Source organism: Saccopteryx bilineata, chromosome 1, assembly GCF_036850765.1.
Source record: "Saccopteryx bilineata isolate mSacBil1 chromosome 1, mSacBil1_pri_phased_curated, whole genome shotgun sequence".
Classification (NCBI taxonomy): Eukaryota; Metazoa; Chordata; class Mammalia; order Chiroptera; family Emballonuridae; genus Saccopteryx; species Saccopteryx bilineata.
In genome coordinates, this window is record NC_089490.1 from 187,680,193 (window position 1) to 187,693,263 (window position 13,071).

A 13,071-nucleotide genomic window follows, 5' to 3' on the forward strand; every position below is an offset into this window, starting at 1 on the left:
AGCTTTCTGAGGCCTTAAGCTTTCACTAGTATCTCCTTCCCCAGTGTTAATTTTAAATGCAAATTTAACATTAAGCGAAGCCTGAATTGGTCCAGCTTTTTGACGCTTTTCAGAGTAAAAGCTTTTATCCTTGCTGTTCCTTGATTGGAACAAAATTAGTCTTTGAATTCTGAATGACTTGTAATTTCAGTTAAAAGAGAAAGCAAAGAAAAAGCAAAACTTTGTCGATTGTGTGATAATAACTCAAATCAGTTATTTGCCATACTTGAGAACAAAAACTTAATTGGTATGACAAGTATTTTGCTTTTTTTTTATTATTATTATTATTCGTTTTGACATCCTAAATACAGCTACGGAAACATTTTCTGATTGCAAGTCGTCAATACAGCCCCACCCAGCTTTTCAGGCTTCTCTCCAGGAACAGATGTAGAGTTGAAATGTGAGCTACAGCAAGTGAATCTTGAGTAGATTGTATTTCCATATCTTTATAAAGGGAGAGGTGGCTATTCCTGTATGTCACAGCAAGTATTAGCCAAACTCAAGCCAGGAGATAAAAAGGGCAAAAAGAAGAGAAGGGGAAGGGGAAGGGAGACACTTGGTATTCTAACAGGGGAGATTTTATGTGGAGAATAGGTTATTCAGGAGTTGTAGGACTGAGAAAGCAAGATTGGAGCACTGGGGTGACCCAGAGCCAACAGCAGAAGCAACAGCTTCATCTAGGTCTGGGGAAACAAAATGGAAAGCAATGGGACTCCTAGTCACCTCTTTGGAAGAAGGGCCCCCTAAGGCTGGGGATTGGCACTGCCAAGTGCGTGCTGCCTGGCCACCGCCGAGGGGCTGGTGAAGCTGGGGGTGCTGAAAGCTGGGCCTACACAGTCAGAACAGCAAAGATCAGGAAAGATGCCTCTCCTTTCTTCCTCTTACCTTCCAGGTGCAATCCAATGCTTTCTAATGGCAGAACTCGACAGCCAGATGGTAAAGGAGTCTGGGAAATTGGAATTTGCAAAAAGTCTCAGTCCTAGCATCAACAGTGAAACTATGTGTATGGTTGGTGGATAATGGGAAAGGTCAGACCCACGAACTTTGTCTAGGACCGCCCACAACCAAGCACCCCAAAAGAAACTTCCCAGGAACCCTTTGGAAAACAGCGACCATCTGCCAGCCAGTGAGATTTCACCACGTCATATTAGCCCGACTTCCCTAGAGGACCCCTTTAAATATCTCCCACGCGGGTCACCACTTGCGACTTCTTTGGCCTCCATCTTACCTCGGGGCCAGGGAACCTCACCAGGTGGGATGTGCTGTACTCAATAAAGCCTTTTGTTATTCCACACTTCGTGGCTCAGGCCCCTTCTTTCCTTCTCGGCGGGGGGGGGGGGGGGGGGGTACCTTACACCATGTACTATGTAAGGGTCAATTTGGTGTTGTAGGATTCAATTACTTGAATTTTTACAGAAAGCAAATCAAAATACTATGTGCCAATAAAGCTTAGACATTTGCAGGTTACTCTATTTTTGTAAAGAGTTTTATATTTAAAAAATTCCACTTACTGGTTAGTTTACTAGAGAACTAATAAAACCCCTAAGGATATTAAATCAGTAATGATTTTCATGAATTATTGAAATATAGTCTGTGTCTACAGAGTAAAGAGGAAATGGAGTATTATATCTGTATTACTTGTTGATTGCTATATAACAAATTATGTCAGAGTTTAGGTGCTTAATACAACAAACCTTTGTTATCTCACTGAGTTTCTGAGGTCAAGGGTCTCAGAACCTCAGAATTAAGAATCTGAGCGTAGCTGGATGGGTCTGGCTCCAGGTTTCTCATGAGGGTGCAGTCAAGATTTCAGCCAGGACTGCAGTCATCTGAAAGCTTGACTGAAGTGGAAAATTTGCTCCAACGCTCTCTATGGCTGTTGGTAGGAGTCCCTAGTTCCTTACCAAGAGAACCTCTCTGAAATTCTGCTTAGGACCTGTAGTAACTAGCTTCTTCCAGAGTCACCTACCTATGAGAGAGGGAGTGTAAGAGAGCAACCAAAATGCTAAAAGTTGCTTCTATTACCTAATCTCAGAAGTGACATACCATCACTACCATCACTTTGGCCTCTACTGCATTCTATTGATCAGGCAGGTGAACCTCGGTACAAAGTGGGGTACTTACACAAGGGTGTGAACACTATGAGGCAGGGATCATTGGGGGCCATCTATACACTGCCTACCACATTATCTAAATTGCTTTTCTTTTAATTTTTTAAGACTGTATTCATTTTAGAGAGGAGAGAGAGGGAGAGAGAGAGAGAGAGAGAGAGAGAGAGAGAGAAGGGGGGGACAAGCAGGCAGCATCAACTCCCCTATGTGCCTTGACCAGGCAAGTCCAGGGGTTTGAATTGATGACCTCAGCATTCCAGGTCGATGCTTTATCCACTGTGCCACCACAGGTCAGGCCACAATATCTAAATTTTCAATGAAAAAAAAAAACCTCTAGAAAACTTTTTTTTTTTTTAAGTGAGAGCGAGAGAGGGACAGAGACAGAGACAGACAGGAAGGGAGAGAGATGAGAAGCATCAATTCATAGTTGCAGTACCTTAGTTGTTCATTGATTGCTTCTCATATGTGCCTTGATCCAGGGGCTCTCGATGAGCCAGTGACCACTTGCTCAAGTCAGAGACCTTGGGGTCAAGCCAGCGACCTTTGGGTTCAAGCCAGCAACCATGGGGTCATGTCTGTGATCCCACGATCAAGCTGGTGACCCCACGCTCATGCTGGTGAGCCCATGCTCAAGCCGGCAGTCTCAACCTCAGGGTTTTGAACCTAGATCCTCCGCATCCCAGGTTGATGCTCTAACCATTGTGCAACTGTGCCACTACCAGGTCAGGCCATTTTTAAAAATTATTTATTTCTTTACTTATTTATTTACTTTTATTAATTTTTAGAGAGGAGAGCGAATGGGGGGGGGGACTAGGAAGCATCAACTCCCATATGTGCCTTGACCAGGCAAGCCCAGGGTTTTGAACTGGCAACCTCAGCATTCCAGGTTGACGCTTTATCCACTGCGCCACCACAGGTCAGACCCAGGCCATTTTTTTAACAAAAAATTCCATCCAGTATAACTATTAGCTGAAAATTTGTCAGAGCAAACAGACTTAAGGAATTGTGTACAAGGTAAAAAAAGTTAATTGACTTATTTGCATAGGATGAATTTGATTAATTCTATTAGTTTGCAGAAGCATTGAATCTTTCAGGTTTTATTTGATTAAAATGTCTGTTGCCTGACCAGGTGGTGGCGCAGTGGAAAGAGCATCGAACTGGGATTTGGAGGACCCAGGTTCGAGACCCCAAGGTCACCAGCATGAGCGTGGGCTCATTTGTTTGAGCAAAAGCTCACCAGCTTGGACCCAAGGTCTCTGGCTCAAGCAAGGGGTTACTCGGTCTGCTGAAGGCCCACAGTCAAGGCACATATGAGAAAGCAATCAATGAACAACTAAGGTGTCGCAACGTGCAATGGAAAACTAATGATTGATGCTTCTCATCTCTCCGTTCCTGTCTGTCCCTCTCTCTGACTCTCTGTCTCTGTAAAAAACAAAACAAAACAAAAAATGTCTGTTTAGCTGGATGAAAAATGGTGAAGAGATTAAGAAAAAAACAGACACAGACAACAGTAATGATTGCAGGAGGGAGAAGGGGTGGGGGAGGGGGGAAGGTTAGAAGGACAGCTGGTGATGGAGGGACACTGGACTTGGGGTGCTGAACACAATGCAGTGTACAGATGATGTGCTGTAGAATTCTGCACCTGAAACTTGTATAATGCTATTGACCAGTGTCATCCCAATAAATTCAATAAAAAAAGATAAATGTCTCTGTTTAAAGAGTTCTTTGCTTTTACTGATCAGAAATGGCTTCCTCAGAGTGAACTTTTTACTTCAGATGTGGTTTCTTGAAAAGTTTCAGAATTTAATGCTAACAAGTAAAGATCCTTTGAAAGTAATTGAGTTTCTATAAGTTCTGGCCCAGTTTAAAAACATAGGCTCTTTTAAGGTTGCCTGAACAGCAAGCTATATTTGGGGATTTGGCATAGAGAGGGTCTGTGTTGGATTAGGTCTCAAAATACCTCAAGTATTTCCTTAAACAGGCCCATGGTCAAATACAACAGGTGTTTTACTTCTAATTTTGGAAGCAGAAGCAGCCAGTTTAGAGTGAGACTGTTCTGTACTCATTCAGAGGGAGTGAGGACAATATGTAATTTTGCCAAGACATCAAGTAAAGAAAAAACCAGAAATGTGTTATTCTTCTAATACTTCTGATAACAAACCACATTTTTACAAGGTAACATAGCATTTTGATAAAGACCTCTGTTTTCTTAGTATTTAATAATTTATTTAAAAAATATTGAAAGTGAACTCTAGTGTCAGGTTCTACACTACAATACTTACTGAAGTAATTATGTCCATTCTTTTTTTTTTAATTTTTAAAATTTTATTTATTCATTTTAAAGAGGAGAGAGAGAGACAGAGACAGAGACAGAGACAGAGACAGGGGGGAGGAGCTGGAAGCATCAACTCCCACATGTGCCTTGACCAGGCAAGCCCAGGGTTTCGAACTGGCGACCTCAGCATTTCCAGGTCGACGCTTTATCCACTGTGCCACCACAGGTCAGGCTCCATTCTTATTTTGATTATACTGTTGTCAGTGAATTAAATTTTTGCAATGGAAAACAAAGACATTGTAAAATTAAGGATATATTTGGTTTCCTTTTCTTGTCAAAATATTTTAAAGGAATTTGGGGGCTTTAGAAGATGGTGATATTACTTTATTAAAAAATATGGAAGCACATTTAAATAAGATTAAAATATAGATAAGCCTTAAAATAGAAAATATTCTTGAAACACTATTAGTTACTCAAAATGAAGTTATTGTGCACATAAAAGTGAGCAGTTTTTTAAAAATTATTTTTATTTTATTTATTCATTTCAGAGAAGAGAGAGAGAGAGAGAGAGAGAGAGAGAGAAGGTGAGGAGGAGCAGGAAGCATCAGCTCCCCTATGTGCCTTGACAAGGCAAGCCCAGGGTTTCCAACTGGTGACCTCTGCGTTCCAGGTCACGGCTTATCCACTGTGCCACCACAGGTCAGGCATAAGTAAGCATTTTTTATTTGAATGACTTTAAAAAATTAAAGCAGTTATCATAAACTTTTTAATTATAAGCATACATAAATTTTCAAATGTGAAGTCCCTGAAAATGTTTCTAATATATCCTCAAGATTTTCAGCAATGCAATCTTAGCATGATATATACAAGTATATTTTCCATAAATACACACTGAATGAGATTAACTTCAGAAATTCTTACTGAAAAAATACTAAAAATGGTAGAAAAGGCATGGTTTCTTGGCATATGAGAAAGTCTGTTGTTGCCCTGGCCTAGTGGCTCAGTTGGTTAGAGTATTGGTTCTATACACCAAGGCTGTGGGTTCCATCCCCAGTCAGGGCAATGTATAAATAAGTAGAATGACACACTGATGTTTTTTATCTCTCTCCCTTTCTCTCTCTCTCTCAAATCAATAAATAAATTTAAAAGAAATAGGCCCTGGCCGGTTGGCTCAGTGGTAGAGCATCGGCCTGGTGTGCAGGAGTCCCAGGTTCGATTCCCGGCCAGGGCACACAGGAGAAGGGCCCATCTGCTTCTCCACCCCTCCCCCTCTCCTTCCTCTCTGTCTCTCTCTTCCTCTCCCGCAGCCGAGGCTCCATTGGAGCAAAGTTTGCCCAAGCGCTGAGGATGGCTCTGTGGCCTCTGCCTCAGGCACTGGAGTGGCTCTGGTTGCAGCAGAGGGGTGCCCCAGATAGGCAGAGCATCGCCCCCTGGTGGGCATGCGGGAGTCTGACTGCCTCCCTGTTTCCAACTTCAGAAAAATACAAAAAAATACAAAAAAAGTCTGAACATGATAGGATCTATTAATTTGAAGAACTCAATTTTTAAGCTCTATGGTTGTTACTTTACTTTGAATTCATCTGTGGATTTAAAAGGCAAGCCCTGTTAAAAAAAAAAGAGAGAAAAGAAAGAAAGAAACGAAAAAAGGCAAGCCATGTTGTAAGTACTGTAGTGGTAAATCTCAGTAATTGAATAAGATTATGCACCGTAAATATGTATTTTTTTTAAAGGTCAGTGTGTCGTAGGTGTTTCTGTTTTTTTTAGATTGTTTAAAAAATTTATTCATTTTCAGAGAGAGGAGAGAAAGAATGGGGGGAAAGCGCACATATCAACTCAAATGTGTGCCCTGACTGGGCAAGCCCAGGGTAAAAAACCCGTGACCTGAGCGTTCCAGGTCAACACTCCATCCACTGTGCCATCGCAGGTCAGGTGGTAAAAATGTTATTTTTAAAGATTTTACTTATTGATGTTAAAGAAAGAAAGAAGAGACAAAAGGATGGTGAGTGAGGGGCAGTGTGTGAGGAAGAGCAGGCAGCATCAACTCTAGCTGCTTCTAATATGTGTCTTGACCAGGCAAGCCTGGGGCTTTGAACCCAGCAACCTCAGTGTCTCATGTCAATGCCTTATCCACTGGGCCACCACAGATCAGGCTGCTGTGTAAATGTTTCTGAGGAAAAGTAACAAGTTTGACTTGAAACTAGATTTTTCTAAGTGATTCCATAATGTTCATTTCCCTACCACATGTACAAAATTTAATATTGGGACAATAAAATCTTAGGTCACAATAATTTGTTTCTTTAAAAACAGCACAATTGGAAAAACAATCTTTAAATACTAAGAAATCAAATTGAGACGCTTTAAGGTGAATGCACAATTCACTAGTGGCTTGCACTGAGAGTACTGAAAACTAATTTCTAGAATTTTCAGTGATTTGTGTTGGACCCTCACTCACGCCTTATCCCCATTCGCGTTTCTTGGACTACATGCCTAAACCTATAGTCACACCCAACTTTTTCCTTCTCCCCAACTCTACCTTGGCCTCAAGACGAGTAAAATTTATGATTAGCCGTGTATTTAAGTAATTAGGATATTATCTACTGTTGAATTTTAGCAAAATAAAATTCTGGAGTCAATCACAACAATATGCTGGGTTCTCAACCTAGCCTGTCACTCACTTCATTGGGTGGGAAATTGAGCTGGAAGCCTCAATCACTGCGGGAAGCCATGGCAAGTCCAACATATCATCAAACAATTACAAGATGAAAAAATTTTAAGTGTGTATTTTATTGATTTTTAGAGAGAAGAAGAGAGTGAGCAGGAGACAGGAACTTCTTTCTGTTCCTGTCTGTGTGTGCCGTGGCCGGGGATCGAACCCGCAACCTCTGCGCTTCCGGAAGATGCAACCCAGCTATCCTGCCAAGGCACAAGATGAAATATTTAAGGAAAAAAAAAATCTAACATTTTCTGACCAGTTTCCTCTCTTTGTGCTGGGGTACGCAACTACAGTGAACAAACTCGTCGGTGGCGAAGGCATCATCTTGCCACAGCGCATGAGGTGCACTCCGAATTTCTCATAGGAATCAACAGTTCTGGGTTGATTTATGGACAATCTGTGTCGTCCAGCGCCGTGCCAGTTTCCGCAGCCTTCGCCCATTAGCTCTGTTTTCTGCTTAAGCTGTTCAAGCCACCTCCATGGAAACGCCAGGAGAAGAGGAAGGGGGGAGGGGAGCAGACAGGTGCGCCCTCTGTTTGGGAATACACAAAAGGCCGACCCAGCCGCCGCCGTGGCCCTGGCAACTCCACGCAAGCGGGGCGCGCGCACTTCCCGCGGCCCGGCGGCGCAGTAGGCGGCCAGGCCAGCGGCGCGGCGCGCGCAAGTCGCTGCGCGTCAGCTCGCGGACACCCTTGGCCTGCTCGCAGATGCCGGGCCCGGGAAGCGCGAAACCCGCTCAGGAGGCGCACGCGTTGTAGGGATTTGTAGTCCGCTTGCCTCCCGGGCGCCTGCCCCGAGTAGGCCGGCCGCGCGTCGCCGCCTGTCGCAAGCCGACTTCCTGCCGCTGCCAAAACTCCACCTCCCGGCATCCTCTGCGCTGTCGGGCCGAAAGCGAAAACAAATTCTGGGCTGCGAGGGAGCTGCCCTTCGCCGGGCTCCCCCACCCGCTCCCCGCCCCTTCGGCGCCCTCCTGTGAGGTGGGGAGACGAAAGGCCGCGTCTTTCTCTTTCGGCTCCCTCGGCTCTCGGTGCGGGGCGTGCAGGCCTCGCTTCACCTGAGTCGGCCTTGCGCGCGGGGGGCGGGGTTTTCTCGCTTCAGCCTAGTTGGGACGAGGAAACTCGTGGGGAAGGCGCCCCCGGCCCGGGTCTGCAGCGCGGCAGTGAGGCCGCCGGGCAGTGACTTCTCACGCTCGGGCTTGGTTTCATTTTTCCCTCGGCTCCCTGGGCGCGCGGGGCCGCGGGGGGCGGCCGCGTGCGCGCGGCCATGCACTAGGCAGGGCTCCCCTATGCTCGCGGAGAGCGCGGGCCGCCGCCTCGGGCCGCCGCCGCCTGCCGCCCGCGGAGCCCCCGCCCGAGCCGCCGCCCGTCCTAGGCCGGGGCGTCGAGGAGCCGGCGGCGCGGCCATGTGGGGCTAGCCCGCGCCGCGCCTGGCCTGCAGCGCGACCGGCAACATGGAGGCGGCCGTCGGCGCCCCCGACGGCGGGGACCGGGGCGGCGCGGGGCCCCGTGAGGACGCGACGCCCATGGACGCTTATCTGCGGAAGCTGGGCTTGTATCGGAAACTGGTTGCCAAGGACGGGTCGTGCCTGTTCCGGGCGGTGGCGGAGCAGGTAATGGGGCCGGGAGCCGGGGTGGGGGGCGACGCCGTGGGCCGGCGGCCGCCAAGGCAACCCGCGTCCCGGGCTGCGCGCGGCCCCGCCGGCGTCACCGCCGCCCATTGTAGCGTCGGCTCGGGTCGCTGGCAGCCGGAAACCGAAACTTAGAGCCCGTCGGTTCCCGGGGTGTCGCCGTCCCGGTGGAGAGGCGGTGAGCTGGGGACCACCTGGGAGGCCTGCGGGAGCTCGCCCGAGTGATTGATGGCTGGGGACCTGGCGAGATGCTCTTCCCCTTCTGTTCCGCACTCGCCTTATTGTTGTGCGGGCGCAGCGGAGCTACCCCCGCACTAGGTGAAGCGGTCTGCGAGAGGAGCGGCGCGCCGGGCCGCCTCGGACCGCGTTCTTGTTCCTGCGGCCGGACTTGGGAATGTGGGCCGGTCAGGCCCGCCGGGGGCCGCTGGAAGCGAGGGAGTGGGAGGGTGCGGTTGGGGACGGTCGGGCTTTCCAACGTATAGACGGAGAAGAATGGACTTAGAGTAGATGCCACACTTTGTTTTGCTCTGCTGCACGGCATTGTAGATGTCCTAAAAATAATCAACTTTTTTTTCCCCCCAGTCTGTTTTGGTGTTGGTAGTAGGAAGGATATAACTGGGTTGGGTTTTTTTAGGCCCTTCCTGGCCGAATTTTCCCGTTAATGGTCCAAATCACGTTCTAACACAGTTGCTCAGGAAGCTGTTTCTGATTGGGGGTGGGGGAGTGGTAACAGTTTATTCCGTGTTATATAATAACACTGTTGATAAGCATGCAGTCACCAAAATCATTCTGTATTGAAAATAGCTGCTAAACTAGACTGCTCACAAAAATGAGGGGATATTTTATTGCTTCATATTCATTTTGAAATGTCTCCTCATTTTTGTGAGCTTAATAGTTGGATGAAAGTTTCACGTTCCTGCTCTTGGTGTGTGTTTCATACCTTTCATCACAGTTGGCTTTCCTTTGGCTTAAGATTCACTCCTCCCCTCCGTGGAGTTTTTGTTTCTGCTTTTCTCACCTCTTTTGAATGCTAAATAGCTTATAAAATTTGTTTGTGATTAAATGTTTTACTCAGTTCTGTAGACCAGTCTTTTTTTTTAACATCAAAACTCCAACCATTTTTTTGGAGGCCCTCTTTTTACATCATTTTTTGCTTTATGTAGCAGACATTGCCACTCAGAGGTTCATCTTATCAAGCTCTCTTTTTCAGTTCATTAGACTTCTCATTTTAGAAATTTAGGATGTTCCGGTGTTGCTGTGGGATATGTTCAAACACCCCTTTCCCCAGTCTTTAACACCCCTTTCCCCAGTTAGTAGGTAAACATTCTGTCCCATTTGTGAATTTTCCACATCTCCATCTGTCCCGCTTCCTCTGCCTCCCTGAACTCTTCAACACCCCCAGAAGCAGGGGGAAGAGGTAGAAGTGAATTATGTACAGTTAGCACTAGCAAGTGTTTGGTATGGATGGAGGTCAAGATACCAGTAGAAATAAGGAATTACAGCGTTTATTTGGGATTAGATTGTCTAGATCTTGGTTTATATTGAAGCAGAAAGGTGTGTCTCCTTTCAGTATTCTATGCCATAGATAATGGTGAACTTGATTATACAGAATTTTATTATTTTAGTGGGATGTCTTTTTAAGTAGAAGGGGGCAAGAGCTAGTTGTGCTAAGAACTCATTGCTAACATCAGATAAATTCCATTACAACGAGATACAATAAAGTGTGTTAAGTTAGGTATAAGGGATAACCCTGCCATTTATGTGACTCTGATTTGTAGTATACTGGGCTTAGGAAGTTGAATCCCATGAATTTTAGGAGAAGCTGAGTTCTTCAGTAGACATGGGCTGAGTGTGGAGCCTTCATGGCCAAAGGCAAAGTACATATGTGTATGGAGGGCAAAGGAAGTAGCACCAACCTCAGGCTGCCCTTTAGAAAGATGGACAAAGGATTTACTTTATTTGCCAATATTTTCTCTAATAATATCAAAAGAATTTATTGTTTCTAAGAAAAAGTTAGAGTAAGTAATCTGAATGGCAGTTTTTTTGGGGGGGGGAATGAGGGCAAGACTTGAATTAGGGGTAGTCTTTCCCTCCAAATGATTTGATTTAGATAGGCCCTTGCCTTTTCTACACTTCTGGACTTTGGCCTGCAGGAGGCCTGACCTGAATCAGCTTTGTGGCCATGGTGCTAAAAATAGGGCGCTCTTAGAGGCCTTGTTAAAGCAGTGTATCTCAGCCTTTCCCCAGTGTTTATCATGATCTTGTCCCAAGTAAAGATTGAAAAGCCTTCTATTTCTAGCTTATTTTCATGTATATAATAATTTGCAAAGATATTTGTCATTTGAATTTTTCCTGAGTGTTCTTTGAGCTTGCACTTTTTAAAGTTGTCATGTAACCTTGCTTCTCGTACAGTGGCTTGGCTTCTGAATAACAGGGTCAGATTTCATGTGTTAATAAAATCTTTGTTAAAAGAAAAAAACAGTATTCCTACCATTGTTTTTGATGGAAAATATTATAGCTTTGTTCACTTATGTCTCCCACCTGTTGCTAGGTGACTCGCATTAAGACAGCTTCACTTTGCTAACTGCAGGAAAGCCCTATCAGATGACACTACCGTTTACTGGAACTAGTAATACCTTGATTCATACTGATATCTAACATAGCGTTTGTGAAGTGTCCTTAACTGTCGTTTGTTAAATTGGCCAAACAAAAAAAATTGTGTGGTGGTTATTTTTATGTATGAACAGTTCTTCCAGTACTGGAAGCTTAACAGTATGTAAGGATGCTTCTTAATTCCCAGGAAAGCAATGCAGTTACACTCGGTTAAGCTGAAAATCAGCTGTTACACTGAAAACAATCTCAGTGTACTTCAGTACTTCGCAGGGCATGCCTTGTGGCTCTGGTTCTGTGGGTGTAAATGAGGCCTGGCTGTTACCCAAAGACCTGTGAAATGTGCAGCAGGCGCCTCCTTTTCTTGCTCACAGTGAACATTAGGAAGAACTGCTCCATTGGAGCTGTAACTTTCAAGTGTAGTGGGTATACAATATTATATGAGTTATATTAGTTTCAGGCGTACAGTATAGTGATTTGACATTTTTATACCTTACAGTGTGATCACCTCACTAATTCTAGTAATCATCTGTCATGTGAACTTACCACCATATTATTGACTGTAGTCCCTTTCACCTTTTTCACTCAATCCCCTATCGCCCTCCCCTATGGCAACCAGCCCTTTGGTCTCTGTTTCTGAGTCTGCTTTGTTTTGTTTGTTTGTTTTTTATATATTCCACACAGTATAAGTGAAACTACATGGTATTTGTGTCTTTGTCTGACTTTACTTAGCATAACATTCTATAGGTCTGTCCATGTCATGGTATATGGCAAGATTTCATTCCTTTTTATTGCTGTGTAATACTCCATTGTGTGTTTGTGTGTGCAAACACACATCATCTTTGTATATCTGTCTATGGACATGTAGGTTGTTTACATATCTTGGCTATTGTAAATAATGATACAATGAACATGGGGGTGCATATGCCTTTTTGAATTAGGGTTTTCTTTGGATAAATACCCAGAAGTGGAATTTCTGGGTTTTATGGTAGTTCTATTTTTAATTTTTTTTAGGAATCTCCTTACTGTTTACCACAACAGCTGCAACAGCCCCACCAGCCGGGCACAAGGGTTCCCTTTTCTCCACAACTTCACTAACACATTATTTGTTGACTTTCTTATAATAGCCATTTTGACTGGTGTAAGGTGGTCCTTACGTCATTGTTTTGATTTGCATTTCCCTGATGATTAGTAATGTTGAGCATCTTTTGATGTCTGTTGGCCTTTTGTATGTCTTTGGAGAACTCTTTCTTTTTAAGTCCTCTGCCCATTTTTTGATTTTTTTTGTTTTTTGTTACTGGTTTTATGAATTTCTTGTGTTTTGGATATCAATCCCTTATCAGACATACTGGAGCTGTAACTCCCAAAGTTACTTTTTTTTTAAATTTAGAAATTAAATTTAGTGGGATGACATTGGTAAAATTACTTTATAATATAATTTTTCAAGAGGCCTTCATAGTAGTTTGAAAATGTGGTTACTTTAAATGTCAGATTTTTTTCCTCCCTCACCTTAACCCAATAGAGCAGGGGTCCCCAAACCTTTTACACAGAGGGCCAGCTCACTGTCCCTCAGACCATTGGAGGGCCGCCACATACAGTGCTCCTCTCACTGACCATCAATGAAAGAGGTGCCCCTTCCGGAAGTGCGGCGGCGGATAAATGGCCTCAGGGGGCCTCATGCGGCCCGCGGGCCGAA

At 44.8% G+C, this 13,071-nt stretch overlaps 1 protein-coding gene across 2 annotated transcripts in view; it reads left to right on the forward strand.

The window, feature by feature from the left end:
* Window positions 1-8,588: 8,588 nt before the first annotated feature.
* The window catches only part of OTUD4 (OTU deubiquitinase 4), a 43,704-nt gene continuing 39,221 nt past the window's right edge, over window positions 8,589-13,071 (forward strand). For both annotated transcript variants that reach the window (XM_066232635.1, XM_066232644.1), the window contains exon 1: window positions 8,589-8,747. In XM_066232635.1, the coding sequence (XP_066088732.1) occupies window positions 8,589-8,747 (159 nt within the window). The remainder of the gene's footprint in view (window positions 8,748-13,071) is intronic.